Source organism: Anguilla rostrata, chromosome 17 (genome assembly GCF_018555375.3).
Source record: "Anguilla rostrata isolate EN2019 chromosome 17, ASM1855537v3, whole genome shotgun sequence".
Classification (NCBI taxonomy): domain Eukaryota; kingdom Metazoa; phylum Chordata; class Actinopteri; order Anguilliformes; family Anguillidae; genus Anguilla; species Anguilla rostrata.
The window spans coordinates 18769871-18790643 of NC_057949.1; the positions used below are offsets into that span (position 1 = coordinate 18769871).

Below are 20773 nucleotides of genomic sequence, written 5' to 3' on the forward strand. Positions count from 1 at the left end.
TACAAGCAAATCCCAAAATCAGAAAAACAATACATACTACTTATTTAGGCCACAGACATTAAATTAAATTCAATATATTTCTGATAGAAGCAGAAAAAGTAACAATATCCCATAGTGAATATTTGCAGTTTGTTTTTTTATTTTTATTTTGAGTGACGTCTTTGCATTTCCTCTGCGTTTTACATTGGAAACATTGGACAGATGTTTTTTTCTGCAGGAGGTTTTATAAACCGTATTCTGAAAAAATAGCAGAGTTGAAGACACACGGGTCCTGGGATATATCATTTACTCTTTCTGTCAAGACTAAAATCTGATGAACTGTGGTCATACATGAGAATAACACTGATACAGAACTTATACTGGAAAGTGTCAGTGGAGCTGGATTTTAAATGAGCATTGGAATAGACTGACGCTGGTCTTTTTGCTCAACTTTTCAGAACTGCCATTTTTCCAAGATGAACTCTGAGCAATTCCAAATAGTGTCTTCCTTGAGCAAAATGTTCAAATTTTGAGTACTTCCTCTATTAGTTCAGCCTCTTAAAGAGGACATCCAAAAACAACAGCTGGCACAAAAAAAAGTTTTATGCCAGAAAATATTTGGCGCTTGACTGGTGAGAAATTGATTGTACGCTGGTTTTCTGTGCTTGACTGCTGGGAGTCACTTTAGGTTCCGAGGGGATTTTCAGTCTGTTAACTGGTCCCTCTTTCATCAGACTTGCAGGGACTTCTGCCGCTCTCTTCTTTTTTTGGGATTAAAGAGTCCCCCCCCCCTCCATTTCACTTGCTTGTTTAAACTGAGGAAATAGGGAAGTAATTTTTGTTTTTTTTTTGGGTGCTGGAACACAGCCCTGACGCTGCCATGAGTCTCGGGAAGCTTCCAGGGATTAAGGGGCTGGTGTCCAGCTCCCAGGGGAAGCGGCGCTTTAAGAACGACCTCTCGGTGGACATGATCAGCCCGCCGCTGGGCGACTTCCGCCACACCATGCACGTGGGCCGCGGCGGGGACGTGTTCGGCGACACCTCCTTCCTTAGCAACCACGGCGGGGCGGGCAGCGAAGAAGCCGAGTCCGGAGGCTCCAAGACCGCCAAGTTCTTCTCCCGCACCCTGCGCCACGTGCGCAAGACCCCCGCCCGCCCCCCGGGCGGCTCCCGGGACCTGTCCTCGCCCCCGCCGCCCGTCTCCCCAATCATCAAGAACGCCATCTCCCTGCCGCAGCTGAACCTGGACAACGGCTGCCTGCAGAGGGCGCTGTTCCCCATGTCCCCCAGCTGCCCCGAGGGCTCCACTTTCTCCTCCTACGGTGAGAGACTGGGGAGCACAGTCTCCGTCTGGCTCTACAGCGCCACCCTGTGCATGCGCGTGTAATGTACATACTCACTGGTGATTTCAGCTGGTGAATGACCACACACTCACTGGATCGAGTCATTGTGAATCACTTAGGTAACATTTGTACACGATTACTTTCACACACACACACACAACTGGGACAATACGACTTTTGTGTGTGTGTGTGTGTGTGTGTGTGTGTGTGTGAGTGCATGTGTATGTATGTGTGAGTGTGTCTGCACGCGTGTGTGCTTGTCAGTGCGTGTATGTATAAGCTGTGGGTGGATATCTGGAATTCCCTCCCAGCCGCCAGATTGTTATCCAACACTTAAGGAATTCACCCAAATCATGAGACACGGGGGGGGGGCAGCAAACGGGTTAACCATCACCCCGTAACAGTCTGGATTGGACTCAGGACTAATACACATATCGTCTCAATCTCGCTTTCATTTTACTATCATCCCACATTCTCCTCCTCTCCCTTCCTTCTCTTTCATTCAGCTCTTCTCTCTCCCTCTCTCCTGTTCTTTCTTTCTTTCTGTCCCCTGCCATTTCTCATTCCAGCCCCGACTGAAAAAAGTGCCCAGTAGGCATATAATTCAGTTTCCCTCCAGCCAGCATTCAGAGCCAGTGAAGTCATGGCACAGAGGAATGCATGTGGGCTGGGCCAGAGTCCACCATACAAAAACACCTGGCAGTTACTGGCCTGTTTCACACTGCCACCTGCTGGCACACAGGCCAAACTGCAGGCAAAACACTCTAACTGCTTTATAGTCTCAAATCTATGGGTGGCCAATTCTGGTCCTGGAGGGCTGGTATGTTTGTCGCTGGTTCATGTAAAGATTGAAACATTATATATAGGAACACAAGAACAGTCTTCGGTCATCATTCATGGACTCATCAAGATGTGTAGCTAAAGTGTCAGATGGCATAGATTTTAGGGCCAATTAAGCATATATACTAATTAAGGCTAGAAGTTGGCATAAAAACCGGAAACAAATACAGCCCAAGCACATGCCTGTGTGAAATCTTAGTGTTTCTCATTACAGTTAATTATTCCATCCGCCATAACACAGCAACGCCTCTCGCTGCCCACAGGTTTGCAGTCAGGGTTCGTCACCCTCCCACGCGTCTCCCGCCTCGATCGGCAGGTGCAGGACTGTTCTGGAAGCCCGGAGTTCCGGCGCAACTCGCTCCCGGACGACGACGACGACTACGCCATGATGCGCTCCGACTCCATGACCTCGTTCACCGTGGACCTGGGGCCCTCCCTGATGAGCGAGGTCTTCAGCGTGATCGACAGCCCCAACCACATCCACACGGCCAATCATGGCTGGGGGGAGGAGGAGGAAGAGGTGGAGGAGGAGGAAACGAGCTCCACCCCCGAGCCAAAAGCCGACGCCCCTTCAATTAATTCACCCTCCATGTCCCCGCTGAGGCAGAGCAGGAACAGTAGGGGGAGCTCTGGAGATGGAGAGTGTGGAGCAGAGGAGGAGGGGGAGAGCAACGAGCCTCTTAAAATGGCCACTCCTGAGGAGGTGATGAGGTCCCCTTCAAGAGAAGAGCTGGGGATGGAGCCTGAAAGGTTCAAGAGGGCCGCTGACGTGCTGGCACGTCATTACAGCTCCGGCGAACTCAGGCAAGACCAGACTGGAGACGAGGACCGCCCACACGCCGGTGCTGCCAGTAACTCCTCCGTTCGTGTCCAGAAGAGGGCGCCATACGCCTACCACGACGAAGAGGATGAGATCAAAGTCTGAGCAAAAAAAAAGTAAATAAAAATGCAGCGTTCCGTGTTCCATAACTGCGCCCGTGCCCATGTCTTAGTGCCTCGTGGTCACTTCAGACAGCCCTGAGAACTTACAGATTCCGTACAGTTCCCTGTGAGAGTTTCCCCGTGAAATTTATTCATTTCTATATTAAAATAGCTTGAATTCCATGACAACACAGAAATGAAATACAAAACCTGAAAATACAGAGTTTGAATACCCCTGTTAAGTTCCAGGGCATGCATATGGAGTGGAAATTACAGACTGTGATTTAGAACAGTGGGAAAAATGTAACTTCAAACTAAGAAAGTTCTGGACCTCAATTTAATAATAGTCCATTCACTATTAATTGCATACTGTTAATTAGTGCAGCTTTTAGAATGCCATTTTAAGATAACCCAGTGCAAACTGATTCCTATTTCACTTAATTGCATTTAATGGAGTGCTGTTGCATTTTATAACAAAAATGATCAGTGTAAAGTTAAAGAAAATCTCAAGTTGCTTTCTTTTATTCAAAATGATTTCATAAAGCAAACCTATTTTTGTGATTCAAACATTCTTTCCTAACATTCTTTGAAGCCTACAAGAGGAATCTCTAGAGTTGTGACAAAGTAAAACCTTAATGAGGTTCTGATGGACTTCTCCATTGAAACTGGCAAGAGAGGCAAAATCAGGACAATTATCAGCTTAAACAGGCAGCAGTATATCAATTTACAGATTATATTATTTTCAAGATATATTCTTTTTCTTAATGACTTTCAGTAAGGTCGGATTATTGTCAGTACTGCCCTCCCCTTGTTTGAGCACACACACACACACACACACACATTTATATATATATATATATATAAATGGTGTATATTATGCTGTTAAATAGTGCTCAAGAATGAGATGGCAGGTGATTGCATCACAGTGCAGCCTGTCCCTTGTGTAGGACACTCCTCTTTAAAAACCTCAGTGGCAAACAGACTGAACGGGTTGAAACAATTTAACAGAAATAGGCAAGAGTGGACAGGACATGTGAACAAAGAAGGACAAATATGCTAATGTGGAAACGCATCAGTTACAGGAAGAGAGAGAGCGAAAGAGAGAGAGAGGACAGGAACAGAGCGGACTCTCTGTCAGTCATGTACTTTGCCACCTGTTCACTTCTGTTAACAAATACAGACAAACTGAACTTTCGTCTCTTTGGCTTCCCCTCGCTCTTGCGCCACTGCCCTCAGTGCTCAGCTCAACCCTGCTAAACAGGCCTTCCCATGTTACAGTATTTTGGGTGATGTTTATGGGAACGCTCTGCCCCACACTCTTCAAGGACGAGGTTTTCCCCTGAGCAAACCGACCAGGACGAACCTTTGCATTTCACTGAATTTAAGTGAAATGAAGCGGATTAAAAAAGGGAAATGAAATACTGTATTTCTTTCAGTATTGCTGCAGTTTTAACCCACAGGCAGAAGCTCGTGGGAATTATGCAATAATGGGATTTTTTTGTACTTTTTGTAATGCTGTTTGTTCTGAAACGGTCTGTGCAGGATGGTTTACAGCAGCCGACTGAGGCACGTATAGGATCTATGGGAAAACTAAGAGAGATGTGTTCTTGTTACAGAAAAAGGCATTTTATTCCCGTTTGAAACACGAAACCATCGTCTGAGATCGTTTTAACAAAGCAGGAGGAAAAAAGGCAACAAAAACCCGTCTGCTTTGTGATGCAGGCAGAACAAACATACCTGACCCATGTTTCTGCGGACAAACGGCCAGCGTTTGGTGGTGTAACCATAGAAACACTACAGTCTTAACAACACAACCTCGCCTGACACCGTTTCTCAGTAGCAGCACTAAGATCCTGTCACTTGTGCTCCTGGATGTACACTTTTTGATAGGTTCCTGAATACAGGGAGGAGAGCGTGAGAAATGGGCTTCACTCATGTTGGTGGAGACGGAGAGCGCTAGCGCGCGGCTCACACAGTACAGCTGAAAGTCAAGTGTTTGGGGGAAGCTGCTTCACTGCTCCTGTGCTAATAAAAAAAGATCTATTTGCCACTGTTGGACTACTGTAAAATGCTATAAGGATGCTAAGTCTTATTCCATTAGTAAACTGGCCCATCCCACAGGTTTCTTTGTTTGTTGTTGTTGTTGTCGTTTTTGTAAAGGTAAAACCTGCACAGCATTATTCTGAACCTGTACATTTTGATTTCATTGCAATAAAAGCGTACATGCGCATATGTTAACAAACTGAAACAAAAGCTTTGGTATACACCTGTGGATGTCCTTTTTTAACTGAATTAACAGAAATCTCAAAAGTGTGACGATAGCTACACTTTTGAAAACCTCTTAGGCCAACCAGCCTACTTCTTATACATGGTAACACATTTTAAAATGCATGATAATAGCTAGTAATACCTATTATGAATACTGTGTATGAATGCAGTATAAAATTCAAATGTATGTGGTACACTTACAAATAACAACAATATCCTTAATGGCGATTATAATAAAATGATGTTTTTAATAAGCTTGGCAGTGTTGTATTTACATATTATACCATATATTTCACCAGAAGTACACAGCAACATTGTGTAAAGCAAATACTACACTACTGATAACAGTGGAGCTAAGAGATGAAGATGAAAGTCTGACTCCAAAAGAACTTCTTGGACAAAAGCCTGATCCCTGAGATTTCTGGCAAAGGTTATTTAATCCAGGCTGCACCACATATTTGTAGCGGCCCTACTAGAATTATCACAACACCTGGGTAACTCAAAGCCAAAGACCTTCTGGAACTGTGGGCATTTTTCTCTGGATACCAGAAGTAGTTCAGTGAGAGGAAGCTGCTGTGAAGGTGAGCTTTAGTTTAGCTTAAAAATGGAGTAACAGGGGAGGCACAGGCCCCCCTCAAGTCCTCGCTTCTCAGAAAGATGCTGGTGCTTCAGCACCAGGATGTGACTAAAGGGGACTGCAACCTTAATCTCTCGCAGGACGCCCCTTGAGCTACTTACTGATTGCTTGGGGTGGCTGGGGGGGTGGCTGGGGGGGTGGGCATCTGGGGGCTTTGACTGTTAACTTTCTGGGCCTGGCCATGTTGTTGAGTGAAGCCTGGGGCTCGATTGAAATGGGTGGCTTGGGGGCGGTCGCTCTGGCAAGGGGGGGACCTGGGGCTCTGGGTTTTGCAACAGGGCGAGGCCCCGGCTCCATCTGAGTCTTCGGGGCGAGCGGTGGCTTGGTGGGCTGGAAGGTTCTCTTGGCTGCGAAGGAAAAGAACAATACAGATGAGGATAAACGGAAACATCGGCGTGTGTTACTTCATTTTTTGAATTTTGAAACCGTATTTTTTTCTGTTCCTTTTATGACACAAAGGCTACCTTTGTATGGTGTAGGTCCAGAACTCTGAGGAGGCTGGCCAGAAGTGGGTTCTGGCTGGTTGGACTGCATCGTCTGGGTCAGGTTAGAGGTGGGATTTGTATTTGGGCTCTGGTTCTGATTCCGAAAAGAATTCCGACTGGTGTTGTCAGTCTCGAGGTTTGGGTCCTTGTTCTGGGTGGGATTCTGGCTGCCATTGTCTGAAGTCAGACTGGGGGTTGGGCTCTGTTTCAGGTTCAGCTTCGGATCCTGGTTCCGGGTGGGATTCTCCCACACAGTGGTCCGGTGGATCAGTGGGCCAGTCTTTACATTGAAGGAACCAGAACGACTCTCAAGCGACAAGGAGCTGAGGGAGAAAAATAGAGGAAACACCACAGAGAGCAGTGAAGGAAAGTTTGGGGTGTGGGAAAGGGTCAAAAGCAGTATAGCAAAGTGTGTACACTGCTTTATTTTCAATGAATGTCTCAGATAACCAAGCATACTATTACTCTATATCACTCGTATCTAAAAACACTCCATGGTGATACCTCTGCGGCTGACAAGAACAATATTTTACATATCGATTTACTGACTCAAATTTACACAGGAAACATCTAAGTAATGAATAATAGTGTTGAGTTGCGCAGAGGAGAGCGAATTTGTCTCAGTCGGGTCTGTGATTTCAGGGCTGCTACCTGTCAGCGGGTGAGGGTGAGGAGGGGGTTGTGACTGCAGGGGTCTGCTCTGTCCCAGACTCGGGACGGGAGGTCACAGGCACTGGTGGGTCATCCCCCTGGGGTTCGGGGATCTCGAAATCCACAGCTTTAGGAAGAAATAAAGGATCCGAGAAAGAGACAGAAAACAGATAGGATTGGTTCTGTCTCACAGTAAGCAGAAGAGCGTGATTGGTTCAGTGGTAGAGCTGAGCAGAGATGTGGGACACGTAGTACCTTCCGGGAACAGGCTTTTAGCGTGCTGAATCAGTGGCTCGATCACCGTGACAACCTGCACAGAGGAGGCTGATGCCATGTCCAGAAGGGCGTCCATCCTGAGAGAGAGAGAGGGAGAGGGAGAGAGGGAGAGAGGGAGAGGGAGAGGGAGCGGGAGAGGGAGAGGGAGAGGGAGCGGGAGAAGGAGAGGGAGCGGGAGAGGGAGAGGGGAGAGGAGAGGGAGAGGGAGAGGGAGAGGGAGAGGGAGAGGGAGAGGGAGAGGGAGAGGGGAAGAAGGAGAAGGAGAAGGAGAGGGAGAGGGAGAGGGAGAGGGAGAGGGAGAAGGAGAGGGAGAGGGAGAGGAGAGGGAGAGGAGGAGGGAGAGGGAGAAGGAGAGGGAGAGGGAGAAGGAGAGGGAGAGGGAGAGGGAGAGGGAGAGGGAGAGGGAGAGGGAGAGGGAGAGGGAGAGGGAGAGGGAGAGAGAGAGAGAGAGAGAGGGAGAGGGAGAGGGGGACAGAGATTACCCTTCCATATAGTGCATAAAACACATGCGCACACACACGCACATGCACAGAGAGAGAAAGAAATTTCCCTTCCACATACAGTATAAAACACAAACACACACTCAGTCTCAGTCACAGTCACGCGAACAGTAGTCAATATGTGGAATAGCCTGCCAGGTCATGTATTGGAGGCAGAAACTCCAGGGATTTTCAAGACTAGGCCGGACACAGTGTTAGATACTATCAAGTCTGTAGGTAATCAGAACACTAATTTAGTCAGGAAAATAGTGAGCATTGTTGGGCTGAATGGCCTGCACATGCAGAGATGGAGAGAAATTAGCCTTCCATATACCCTTCCATATAGTGCATAAAACACACACAAACGCACACATACACAGAGGAGTACTCTCCTATATACTGTAAAAAAAAAACACATAGCACACAGACACAGATATAATGTGACACACACACACACACACACACACACACACACACACACACACACACACACCCCTCAGTGCGAGGCCACAGCAAGTTGGGTCCCAGCACGATGGCGATGTTACTTGGGCTCATCCTGTTCACGGCCTGATACTCCGACAGACGAGCCAGGAACTGCACCAAGTACCTGAGAAACGGAGAGAAACGGAGAGGGAGAGGGAAGGAGGAAGCAGAGGGACAAAGGGATAGAAAGAAGAAAGAGGAAACAGGAAGTAGAGAGAAGGGAAGAGTAAAAAAAAAGATGGATGAAGGGAGCAGAAAGTGAGAAAGAGTATGTAGAGACAGATGAAGGGAAAGGGGTAGACAAAGAGTAAAGACGTTTGAATAATTTGTGAAGATACTGCCTACAAATAAACAATGCGCATCAATGAACATTTCAGTTTCCACTTTGATGTAAATGTGCCGGAGTTAACTAATGAGCTCATTTTCATCCATAGTCCCTGAGAAGGTTATGAAAAATAAATAACCTAGTGTCATCAATACAGTTCTTACAAATACTACAACACAAGTTGGTACAAGTTGGTATTCATGATTGCAGTCATTTCTCTGTCTGAGACACTGCTACCTGAAGAGATAACAAGGCTATTTGAAATGCCGAAATACAACTCAGTTCCTTTATTGTTGAAAAGAAAGAAAGAGCAGGTGGTGGAGTATCCATCCATGAGCATAAAGATCTTCAGTACAATAGAAGAGATGATCTCACTCTCAAGCTGGATTCAGTTGAGTCACTCTGACTAATCCTACTTTGGTTGGGGAAAAAATTATTATTGCCTGTATATACCAACCCCATGACTCATACATTGTCATTTTTAATGATGACTTATCTACTTAACCTTTCTCCTTTGAACACAGCAGATTACAAAAATCACAAAATCTATAAGAACAAATACACCCAACTACTTGCTACACAGAAATTGCTGAACAGAAATACTTTATTTTACTAACAATAATAATAGCAAATCCACATGGACAATCAGTCAACTTCTGAACAAAAACTAAGCTTCTACTGTTCTTCCTTCTGAACATTCTGTTGGAAATAGAACCTTTACTGAACCATATGAAATATTTTGAATTCAATAACTTCTTCGTCAATGTCAGTGCAACCATCTCAGAAAAGATTTTGGCTCTCCACTTGAGTACTTGGAGGATCACTGTCCTTCATTCTTGGGATCTTAACCACCAAATTAAAAAGAAGTTATTGAAATAATTGGTAATGTGAAGAATCTAGCAACAGGTTATGATGAGATCACTTTGTCACTCATAAAAACTAAATGTGCCCATCAATAATTAAACCATTAACTCTTATCTTCTCTAAAACATTAGAAACTGGTGTAACACTGGCTTAGCAAATATATCAAAATGGTTTAAACTGAACAAACGGTCACTAAGTGTTAAAACAATCAAACCATAATTTTCACAACAAAAAATAAATAAATACTGTGAAACAAATGCCAGTTTCTCCATCAACAACAGTACAATTTAACAAATGTCATCAACTATATTTCCTTGACATTATAACTGAGGAAGCCCACGTTCATCGTATTTGTAATAAAGCATCAAGGCTTATTGGTATTATCAGCAAAATCAGTAGCTTGGTCCATCAGCCCTGTCTACTAACGTAGTGCTATGGTTACTTTGTATTTATAATTTATCCAGACCACGCCTATTGTAATATTGCCTGGGCTTCCACATACACAACTACTCCCCTGAGAATAAACGGAGTACACAAAACATTTGTAAGCTTAGCCACCTCTCCAAATCGTAGTGAACCCTCAGGCCTGCTGTTTAGTCAACTTACATATTTGACATCAATGTTTATCAGACTTTCACTTTCATATACAAACATGCATATTGTCCCTTGAATTGTAAAAACATCATTCAACACTAGAAAAGCAAACAACTTCCATATCCCCATCTTCCACCCTACACTGTGCCACTTTACAGTGGCTCATATTTAGGCCACACACTCTCTCTCTCTCTCTCTCTCTCTCACACACACACACACACACACACACCCTCTCTCTCTCTCTCTCTCTCACACACACACACACACACACACACGCACACTCACCCATGTTCACACATTTTGTCTGGTAGTTTGTTTGCAGGATTTTTACTTATGTTTCTTTTTTTTCTTCCCCTTTTATCTTCCCCATATGCCTCCCTGAAGGCACTTGCTTTAAAAGATTTTTTTTGTTCTTTCTTTCATTTTTATTATCGTTTATCATTTCAGTTGATTAATTAGTACTAGGTGAGAGGACCATAAGCCTTTTGGGATTTTTTTCTCACTTGCACAATTGGTATGTAGCTGCTGTTTTGTCTGTCTGTTCGCATGTTTTCCTTGTGCAAATAAATAAAACACAAACACGATGTGTTTATCTGTTTGCTTTAAGTCACATCTTAAGTTTGTGTGTAAAGGTAAGGTATTTCAGTATATGGGATCAGCATCAAATGTTGACATAAAACTACAAACTACATAAAAATGAGAATAATTTAGCCTTTCATAGCTCCTGCTGTGTTTCTATTGGACGCAGTCAGAAAACTGAATCATAAGATGATAAAGATGGAGGGGCACAGCTGCACTGACCGAAGGTTGCTGTAGTTCTCTGTGGGAAGTTTACTCAGTGCTCCCTTCAGCTGCTCTAACTTGTCTGCAACCTCTTTTTCCCTGCAAAAGGAGGGAGGGAGGGAGGGAGGGAGAGAGGGATGGAAAGAGAGAGAGAGAAGAGGGGGTGAGGGAAGTGAATGCGTGCATGCAGAGTCTCACTTGAAATGACTGGTCCAAGGTTTGCCTCTATAATGTTTGCGATGACCAGCCAGCACTTACCCTGCTGCTTTGAACCAATCATTATAGAGTTCAAATGTCATGAGAGGTTCAGGCAGCTCTCTGAGGTATGACTTCAGGGCTCCTGCCAGGCAAAAAAAAAAATAGTGAGAGAGAGAGAATGAGAGATAACATATCTCTGATACACCCTGAGAAAGATAGCAGCTTAGAATACAGGAGAATTAAAGGAGATACATTTACGCTCAACAGTCCACACGATTCAAGCATTACTCCCTTTCACTCCAATAAGGAACTACTGCATGACCAAATTCACCGCCCTTAGCAGTGGTCATTTATCCTGTAGTGTTACATGTGCACCAGCAGAGGGCAGTTGGACGAACTTGACTGCACCAATGAAATGCAGTCTCCTTCTTAACTTCCCTTTTTCGCTCACACTGACACATTCCTTTGTATGCTATTCATCCCTCTCCCACACCCACCCGCTGCCCTGCCCGGTCCCGATCGCCCACCTGCCACTGCATGAGGATCAGAGTTGAACTCGCTGTGGTCGACGTTTCCACTGTCCAAGCTGCACTTCAACTGCTTAACTACAGAGGCTGCTGCAGCCAGCCTGAACAGACCCTGAGAGAGAGAGAGAGACAGAGAATATATAAACACACACACACTCACGCATGCAGACATGCACGCATGCTCACATGCACACAGACACACACAAGCACATGCACACAAGTATGCGCACACGCACTCAGACACAGACATACACGCACATGCACACACACGCATGCAGGCTCGCGCACAAACACACACATACACACGTGCACACACATGCAAGCACACACACACACGGAAGGAATAAATCATAGCAAGCCTGGGCTGGTAATGCCACAGAGTGCATATGTACGGCTTGAAATGGTTTATTCCAACTTAACCTACAGCACTTACCATACAAACATTACATTACATATGTACAATAAATAAAACAGTTACTCAAGCGATCAAAATAAAACAGGGAAGATACTGGGAAAATGTACAATGCAAGTTGTAAGTATTAGGACAGTGGTACAAGTTTTGCCATTTTGACTTTGTACTCCACCACTTTGGATTAAAAAGGAAGTCATGAATATGAGATTAAAGTGCAAAATATCATATTCAATTTGAGGGTATTTACATCCATATCCATATATCTACTAACCTGCAGGTTTTCACTCTAACCCTATCAAAGCCCATCACATTCAACAGCTAGAGATCTTGCTGAGCTGCTAATTAGTAGACTCAGGCGTGCCAAATTGGAGTTGAAATGGAAACCTGGAGGATGGTAGATCTCCAGGAACAGGGTTGGATACCTCTGTTACACAGAGCCCCCATTTCAGGGGACCGAAAGTTACTGGACAATTGACTGCTCAGATGTTTTTTGCCCAGTTGTGTGTCACTGCATCATTACTTGATCAAAGGGAAGCGACTGTTGTGGCCAACTGAAGAATACTTTCTATTGTGAAGAAAAAGCCCCTTTCAACTGTCTAACAGATCAAGAACACTCCCCAGGAAGTAGATACAGATGTTTCAAAGACTACCATAAAGAGAAGACTACACCAGCTTCACCACTAGACACAAACCACTGATAAACGTCAAGAACAGAACGGCCAGGTTACTGAAAAGTATATTATAAATTAGAGTTCTGTAACAAAGTCTTATGAACAAAGGAGAGGAGTATTCACCTGTACCAAACTGACAGAATAAAGAAAGTGTGGAGAAACCGAGGAACTGCTTGTGATTCAAAACATGCCACCGCATCTGTGAAACATGATAAAGTTTCATGACTTGGACATGCATGGCTGCCATTGAAACTGGCTCACGTGTCTTTATTGATGAGGAGACTACTGATGGCACCAACAGGATGAGTTCTGAAGAGTACAGAAACATCTTATCTGTTCAGATCCAACCAAATGCCTCAGAAATTCATTGGACAGCACTTCACCCGACTTGAATCTAACTGAACATGTGTTTCACTTGCTAAACACAAGACTGAAGCCAGACAGCCTCGCCCCCAAAAAACAGGAACTGAAAATGGTTGCAGTAAAAGTGTAGCAGAGCATCACCTGATATACAGCTTATGGTGAGGTCTATGGTCCATAGACTTCAGGCAGTAATCAAACCTTAAGGACTTGCAACCAAATACTAAACACGACAACTTTATTTTAAATTACATTAATTTGTCCAGTTCCTTCGGGTCCCCTAAAATGGGGGGGCTATGTATAAAAAAAAGGCTGTAATTCCTACATGTATCACGGATCACCCTCAAATTAAAGCTGGCAGTCTGCACTTTAGCCACATATCCATTGTTTCATTTGAAACGCAATGTGCCGTAGTACAGAGCTAAAACAACAGCAAATGTGCCACTGTCCAAATACTTATGGACTGTACTATACATTTGCCAATATTAACATTGCTGTTTATATACTTCTGCTTTATTGCTAAGTGAACAGAGACTGTTAGATGTAAACAGCACTGTTTCCAGTGGAGACCTAAAGCCACTGATCTGTGATTCCTCTCACACAGTATGTACGCCCAGCATCAAGTCAACAGCCCAAAGCAGAAGTAGTACCAGTAAAGTAACATATATTCTTAGGTGTACTAATTGTACTTGAACTCTTCCATGTTAAGTCGATCAAACGTAAGTTTGCGTCTGAGGCACATATGCAGACGTGAGACCCCAGTTTGTGTGTGGGTGTACGCATGTGTGCAGGAGAGAGGCCGAGGGGAAGGGAAGAGGGTTAGAGCTGAGGCGTCACCGGGTGCCCACCTCCTCCTTCATGCCCTTCTGCAGCAGCATGCGCACGCACTCCTGGATGGGGGCAGCGATCTGTCGCCCGCTGTGCTGCAGGTGGGCCAGGAGGGGTGCTCCGTACACCCGCCCCGAGGGGATGCACACCTTGGGCCCTGTGGACCAGACAAGGACACACACTGACTATACGCTCGACACACACACACACAGGTAAATGCAAAAGCAGTGGGACAGTGACCAAATTTCTGTTGTTTGGGCTCTGCACTTTAACCACAATGAAAATGAGGTTAAAGTGCAGACTGTCACACAAACCGTACATACGCACGCACGCACACACACACACACACACACACACAGAAGCATGCACACATACGCACACACACACACACACACACACACACACATTGCAGTATATCCAGATACACACATATGCATACCTGACAGACTGTGGTCTTCTTTCATCTCTTTGATATTTGTCTCCAGACAGTCCAGGGAATTCTTATGATAGTCAGCTTGCAGCTCTAACAGCTAAAACAAGCAAAGAGAAATAACTGACACACTTCTGCCACTGGCCCATTTGTACACTGCATCATTGGGAACAGGAGAACACAGAGCCATTTAAGAAGGACGACTCACACGGATGAAGTAGTTGGCGTAGCTGTCCTCCTTAGAGGCGAAATGATACAGATCTGCAGAGTACTGGTCCTGTAAGCATGTTACACTCACAATTACAAATAGCAGCCAGCAAAGTTAACAAAGAAGATGACATCACAAGATTATTGCTGACATCAGGAAGGATGTCATCGATGCGGCCGTCACCTTGATGCACTCCAGCTTCTTCCAGGCCTCCTCCACCTCCACAGTGCTGGTCTGGGACCTGAGGGTCAGCGGAACAGGGCATAACTGGCACAGGCAGGCAAGGAGGGGTGGGGTCAGAATTAAGGACAACCATGGGACAGACAAAGGCAAACACTGGGATATACGCAAGCAAACATGAGGAGACTGAGTTGGGGAAACAGGGGAAGCAGTGGGTGCCCAGGATACAGACACAGAGGCAGTGTGTGAGGGACAGACGGACAGAAATAACAGAAAACAGAGAAAGAAATGGGGGAACGTACACAGATACTGTGGGATTCCTGTGTTGACAGGCCCACATGTTTTCAAACCCACTCACATGCATACAGATGCAGACAGAAAGTGATGAAACCATGGGCTCTGACCACTGGTACCAAACACCTGTGAAGGAGGCAGGCCTACCTGTTTCGGGCCGCGTGCCAATCAGTGGTCAGTTTGGCAAACAGCTTCTTGTTCTTCAGAATCTCTGGCAGGTCCTCCTGAGAGCAGATTCTGTATTAGCCTCAGTCTTAGATGCAGAGACTATAGCCTAATCAGAGTCCCATTTAAAATGAATAAACATTGAGGGGCCTCCATCTTCACCAGCAAGATCAGCCTTATTTCATCTGTGTCTTCATCACCTACCTCCAGAGAGCCCATCCCCTTAGTGAAATACAAGGCACTGATTTCTCACTCAAGAGGCCAAGACACTAATAGAACACACACACATATACAAAGAGACAAAAGACAAAAATTCATCACTGTAAAGAGAGAAAGCCTCACCTCACTGAGTTTATGGAGTGGCTCCAAAACCTCTCTCTCCAGCTGCAGCTCAAAATCTGCCAGAGTCTTCGCCAGAAGCGTCTGCATGAAGCAGCACATCTCCAGAACCTTCCTGCAGAGCAGACATGATAAATGTATATGCTTTTAATCACATATGGGCAATTCTTCATTAAAATGTTATACCATTGGGAAAGAAAACATTTCTCCGGAAACACAAGAAGTAGTGAAACAGAATGTACATGTCAGCACGAGACACATCGACACAATACGCAAATCCCATTTTCAGTCAAAAGTACTCTTTCACACTTTTGAAATTGATTTAAAACTGATGGGAGAGACACAGGTAGAGATGGCGGGAGAGACAGAAAGACTGGGAGAAGATGCAAAGTAAAAAGAACCTGAGCGAACATGGGAGAAATGGTAGTGGTGACACAAATCAGATAAACGAACAGACCAGATCAGAAATGAAAGTACAGGAACCAAAGCTTCATTCAGTCAGTGAGCTTCCCTTTTGTTCTCACCTTATGGGAGAATCTCCGTCAAAGTCTTTGAGGCTCTCTGCCATGCTGACAGACAGCAGCATCAAAGGGAGCTTTTTCTGTGGTGAGGGAAGAGGAACAGAGTCATTACAGACAGAGATCATCTGAACACTGAGCTACACTTCATATGGGTTAAAGGCACATGTCAAGGGTGAGTAAATATCACAGGCAAATGTTCAATAGGGACCACATGTACTCTATACCAGTTGATTTAACACTGAACATTTCACTGTGGATCACAGGCAAATGAAGCACAGACAGAATAAGGAAATGGTTCACAAACAATTAAAAAATGGACGGAGCCATTACACACTCACTGGTTTGAACCAATCAAAGCATTTTCCTGTGGATAGCAAGCAAAGGCTTTTTTTTATTGGTGCATGCATGTCAGTGATTGACAGCATACGATAGCAAGATCAACTGCACAGCCCATTAAGGCTGGCCCTCCCATCGCCCAGCTATAGCGGAGATTCGGGCTGACGCGCATTTACACTCGCAGCGCGGGATTGGCCGTTACCGTGCGCTTCTCTGCGTCCACCCCCTGCTGACTCTGCAGACAGCCGGCCAGCCTCTTGTGAATGACCTGCGCGGCCCTCTTGACCGGCTCCACCCTTTGCTCCACCTGCGGCCAATGAGATCAATGCATTTGGGCTTGCTCTGACATTTTCAGGAAATGCCAGCATATGAAGAAACAATAATCCAAGAAAAAAACAAGACCTGAACAAACAAATCTTGAAAAAAGTATGCTTAAAAAGATAAATGCCTGAAGAAAATATGAATATTATGAATAAATGTTTTGTTTATAATTGCATGCAGACAAAACCATGTGTTGCTGAATTGCAGAGTAAAAATCATGGCTGTTGCCTTCCTTCTTCCAGAATTAACCAGAATCTCCCAGAAGTCCAGAATGCCCACATTCTCCCAGGAATCTCTTACATCCCCAAAGGATTGGAAACGGAGGATTAATATCAGTACAGATCAGAACCACTGCCTGTCTGTCTGTCTGACTGGCTGCCTAATACCGTACGTGATTATGTTTATGTTTAAGGCAGAGGTTCTTAAACCCAGGCCTGAGGACCAACAGTTCATTCAGGCTTCAATTCCAACCATTACTAGAAGCTCTAAATTACAACAAGCTGCTAATTATTCATAATGTGATTTTTCTCATGTGTTCTTAGAGACGATTTACCCTTTTAAGGCCACGTTACATCAGAAATAGCTGTGTGTACTAAAACGAACACACATTCCTTATTTGCAACTCAGGACTTCAAGTATGGCAACTCTGGGGCAACTCTGGGGCAACTCTGGGGCCCTGAGGACATGGACTCACCAGCACCAGGTCATCTGTGAGAAGGTCAGTGGCATCCTGATTCCTGCAGGGAATACATGGAAGACGTGTCAGAGGGACAAACGAAGAGTCCGGGGGGGCGGGGAGCTGGGTAGGGCAGTCAAAAATTGCACAGCCATGATAAGGATACCAGTATGGGGAATATGAGCATCAGAAACGGGGCATGGGAAAGTTTCAAGTTGACGCAGACGAGAAACTGAAACAAAAATTCAGAGTTGACAAGAGCCAGCAATTTAAAGATGCAGGAGCCAGCTTTATTCATACCATTTTGAGAGGATTATTTGACATATTTTACCAACTAAAGTCAAGTCTAAGAGAGCTCACATCCACCCAGTCGGGTGTAACTGTGGCCCTGAACACAAGAGAATGACAGGGGAAAGGCCTTGTCTGTGTAAGGGCGTTGCTCGCATTGTTTTCTTCGTGTGGTCGGCACCCCTGACGTTCCTTCTCTCTTTCTCACGGTTGGTCCCCTTGCGTGCCTTTTAGATCTGAACCTCATCACACATCAAAGGCTTTCTGACTTCCACCAGCAGCTCTACACCTCCTCCTTTACACCTCCACCCACAACATGCACCCTCCACTCAATGCGGGTTGGATGCTGCAAGCCGAAGGTTCCGCAGCCCATAAATGGCAAGTTTCAGCAAGAGCAGTCCATTAGAACACTGCCACGCCCACACAAACCTTACAGCTATAATGTACTTTACTTTAGAAATCACTGCTAATGGCTTATTATATTAGAGCGATGTACCGTGTTCCTCGTTTGACATCTAGGATGAAGGCACCACGCTGCCGAGCATGGATGAGCATCATGGCCTCGGATAAAGGCAGCGTTGGGGCCGAATACAATCCGAGGACGTGTGTTTAGGTCTAAAGCATGCGGCTGCTCGGCCTCTCTCTGCACACTCACATTCTCCAGTAACAGCAGCTGTAAACTGCAAAAAGCTATCGGTGCAGAATATGTGAGAGAGTCTGAGAGTTATGCAGAGCATATATCAATTAGTGCACCCAAGCACACACACGCCCGCACACACACACGCACATGGATGCATGCACGTACACACACACACACACACACACACCATGCATGTCTGCACACATACATGCACACACGGACACATGCATGCATACGTATACACTCACACTCACTCACACACACACAGACACACATACACACACACGCACACACATTCTTATACTGTACGAATAGTAATGAAACTCAGTGGGTTTTTTCAACGCTTCAGCCTGTGGGAGGAAAGTGGCTTTTCTGGTCATTTCTAAAAAAAGTTTGGGGTCCTTGTAGTGCGCCTCTCTCTCTGCACTGTGGTAGAGCACAAAAATCCTCCACAATAAGCTCTTAATTTGTTGCACGACTAGTTTTGAGATTAATAATAACTACAGACCTCAATTCCAGAGCAGGCTGCAGAAACCATGCAAGTGCCGTGCAGCAGCAATCAGCAACATGATGCGTCACTTACACCACATTAACAAACACGAATACAGATACTTTTTTAGACAGATAGCATTTTAAGGTTTTTATATCTTATTCTTTTACCTGTTTTTAACCCTAAATCTTATTTCCCCGATTTTTGAATGTCCAGTTGCCATTTTTAGTGCCAGGATCTGGGGCAGTGAAATTCTATTTGGCTCTTTGTTGAAAATCCCACAATTCTGAGGCAATCCAGTTGTTTAATGGATCACTCACAGCAAACTCAGCAGCCATTTTATATAACTGTCATGGTGTACTCAGGCTAAAGCCAAATGTACCTTTTAGTAAAAATGTGTGTGTTCTTTTCTGGCCATACTTCAGACATTACAGATACACACAGAACTAACGGAGTGGTTTGTGTTTATCTAGCTTAGTCATATCACAATATTAAGCACCCATCATTTCGCACGCTCTTAAAAGACACACGGCGCCTTGTTTAATAAATTTAATACATCAGTTTCATCTATAAATCTTCACCCTCCTGAACATCAAAAAAAAAAAAGACAGATTTTAAAAAGTAAAATGCGTAACGCGGTTGAGGATCCTGACACCGCTAATAAGATCAGTCACCCATTGTAGCCATGACGACACCAGTACTGCAGGCAAATGCAGGTCATGTGACCCAAAGAGAACAGAGACAGGAAGGGGCCGGGGTGATTGGCGCTTCTGCAGCGACCTGAACAATGGGGCTCGCGACTGTCTGAAGCAGTGAGTCCACTAGAGACAAGGGCTCATTTTGTGAGCTAACTTGGTCCTTTGGGGTTTCAGGATGGCCCTGCTTATACCTGGCAGCGCAAAAACAGAATCTAACCTAAATTCGCAAAGCCACAGAAAATAAAGATGTAATAAAGATGTAAATTATTGATTTTTAAACACTGCTCATCTCATCACCCAGTCAAATAGATAAGAACATGACTGTGGCAAAAGCATACAGAGCTAAAGGTCAAAGATCGGATTCATTTCTTAAGCTGGAAAAAGAAATGGTATTAAGAAACAATGAATTTCACTTACTTCCCCACAGATCCAAACTGCTGTTTCAAGAGGTTGAGCATGGTTGTATAGGAGACAGCGGCACACTTTCTTCTCCAGGCACTCTCCTCTTTGCGCCAAAATCCACCTCAGATGTACGGTCCAATTCAGGTCCAGTTTGGATCAGTTTTTCAGCTCGACACCTGCTTGCTTCAGGCTCTCCGTTTCTTGTTCATTGTAAGCCAGCTCTCGCCGTCAGCCTGCCAATGGTTTTAGTTCTTGTTTCGGAAGTATTTGGGGCTCAACTGTCACCCACACCACCGCATGCACACGCGCACATGCACGCCCGTCTCATCGGGTTATGAAAAGGGAAGTGACTTGTAAAATCCGTAGATGGTTACAGCGAGTTTTAGAATTTCATAACGCAAACTGATAATCATGGTAACCCCACTATAGGTGAACACAGCTGAACATGTGATTTCCACTTAATCTGCCACATGATTAAAAAAAAGATGATCACAGCAGCCAAGAATCATGTGGTTGATCCAGCAAACGATATGTGGATTCCATCAACATTTGTCCTTTAATTTCACTTTCAAATAGACACAGGCATCAAACAGTTGCTTCAAAAATTAATTCAGAGTTATAATTGTTAGTCAAAGGACAAAAAATGTTAATTGAACCCATGCCATAAGGAGATATAATTTCAGGGTCGTAAGTTCACATCACTGCAGACATAACCCCCCACAGGAAATAAAATCTATCATTGCCTACACCTTAGCATTAAAAATTGTCACTCATTTGGGCTGATTTAGCCTGAGCTGAAAGATAATGTCAACAAAGGATGGGACAGTCACATGCATGTTTGCATGCAGACAAAAGAGCAGT

General features: G+C 44.8%; 2 protein-coding genes across 3 annotated transcripts; one reads left to right on the forward strand and one right to left on the reverse strand.

Moving 5' to 3' along the window:
- Positions 1 to 211: 211 nt before the first annotated feature.
- On the forward strand, positions 212 to 5605 carry LOC135243097 (cdc42 effector protein 1-like). 2 transcript variants are annotated; one of them, XM_064314626.1, is made up of 3 exons: positions 212 to 481; positions 514 to 1301; positions 2426 to 5605. In XM_064314626.1, exons 2-3 carry the CDS (start codon positions 860 to 862, stop codon positions 3085 to 3087), a joined length of 1104 nt encoding a protein of 367 aa, XP_064170696.1. In that variant the 5' UTR covers positions 212 to 481; positions 514 to 859; the 3' UTR covers positions 3088 to 5605. The 2 variants fall into 2 exon arrangements, with proteins under 2 accessions (XP_064170696.1, XP_064170695.1); XM_064314625.1 differs by having other exon boundaries at positions 212 to 1301.
- On the reverse strand, positions 5574 to 20424 carry LOC135243093 (SH3 domain-binding protein 1-like). Its single transcript, XM_064314618.1, has 18 exons — positions 19928 to 20424; positions 17413 to 17455; positions 16600 to 16704; positions 16065 to 16141; positions 15544 to 15655; positions 15184 to 15260; positions 14746 to 14803; positions 14563 to 14631; positions 14364 to 14454; positions 13945 to 14081; positions 11654 to 11765; positions 11187 to 11268; positions 10947 to 11027; positions 8373 to 8486; positions 7380 to 7477; positions 7125 to 7251; positions 6453 to 6796; positions 5574 to 6335 (listed from the first exon to the last, which is right to left on the reverse strand). The coding sequence occupies exons 1-18, from the start codon at positions 19966 to 19968 to the stop codon at positions 6082 to 6084; spliced, it is 2022 nt and encodes a 673-aa protein (XP_064170688.1). The 5' UTR covers positions 19969 to 20424; the 3' UTR covers positions 5574 to 6081.
- Between the last annotated feature and the right edge of the window lie 349 nt (positions 20425 to 20773).

What these genes read in the sequence shown, in the direction of transcription:
- LOC135243097 (XM_064314625.1), top strand. Translation starts at nt 860, where the DNA reads ATGAGTCTCGGGAAGCTTCCAGGGATTAAGGGGCTGGTGTCCAGCTCC. An exon ending in CTCCACTTTCTCCTCCTACG is followed by an intron (nt 1,302 to 2,425) that starts GTGAGAGACTGG and finishes CGCTGCCCACAG; the next exon opens with GTTTGCAGTCAGGGTTCGTC.
- LOC135243093 (XM_064314618.1), bottom strand. Translation starts at nt 19,968, where the DNA reads ATGCTCAACCTCTTGAAACAGCAGTTTGGATCTGTGGGGAA. An exon ending in TGGCACGCGGCCCGAAACAG is followed by an intron (nt 14,804 to 15,183) that starts GTAGGCCTGCCT and finishes GCTGACCCTCAG; the next exon opens with GTCCCAGACCAGCACTGTGG. An exon ending in TGATCCTCATGCAGTGGCAG is followed by an intron (nt 11,269 to 11,653) that starts GTGGGCGATCGG and finishes TTTGCCTGGCAG; the next exon opens with GAGCCCTGAAGTCATACCTC.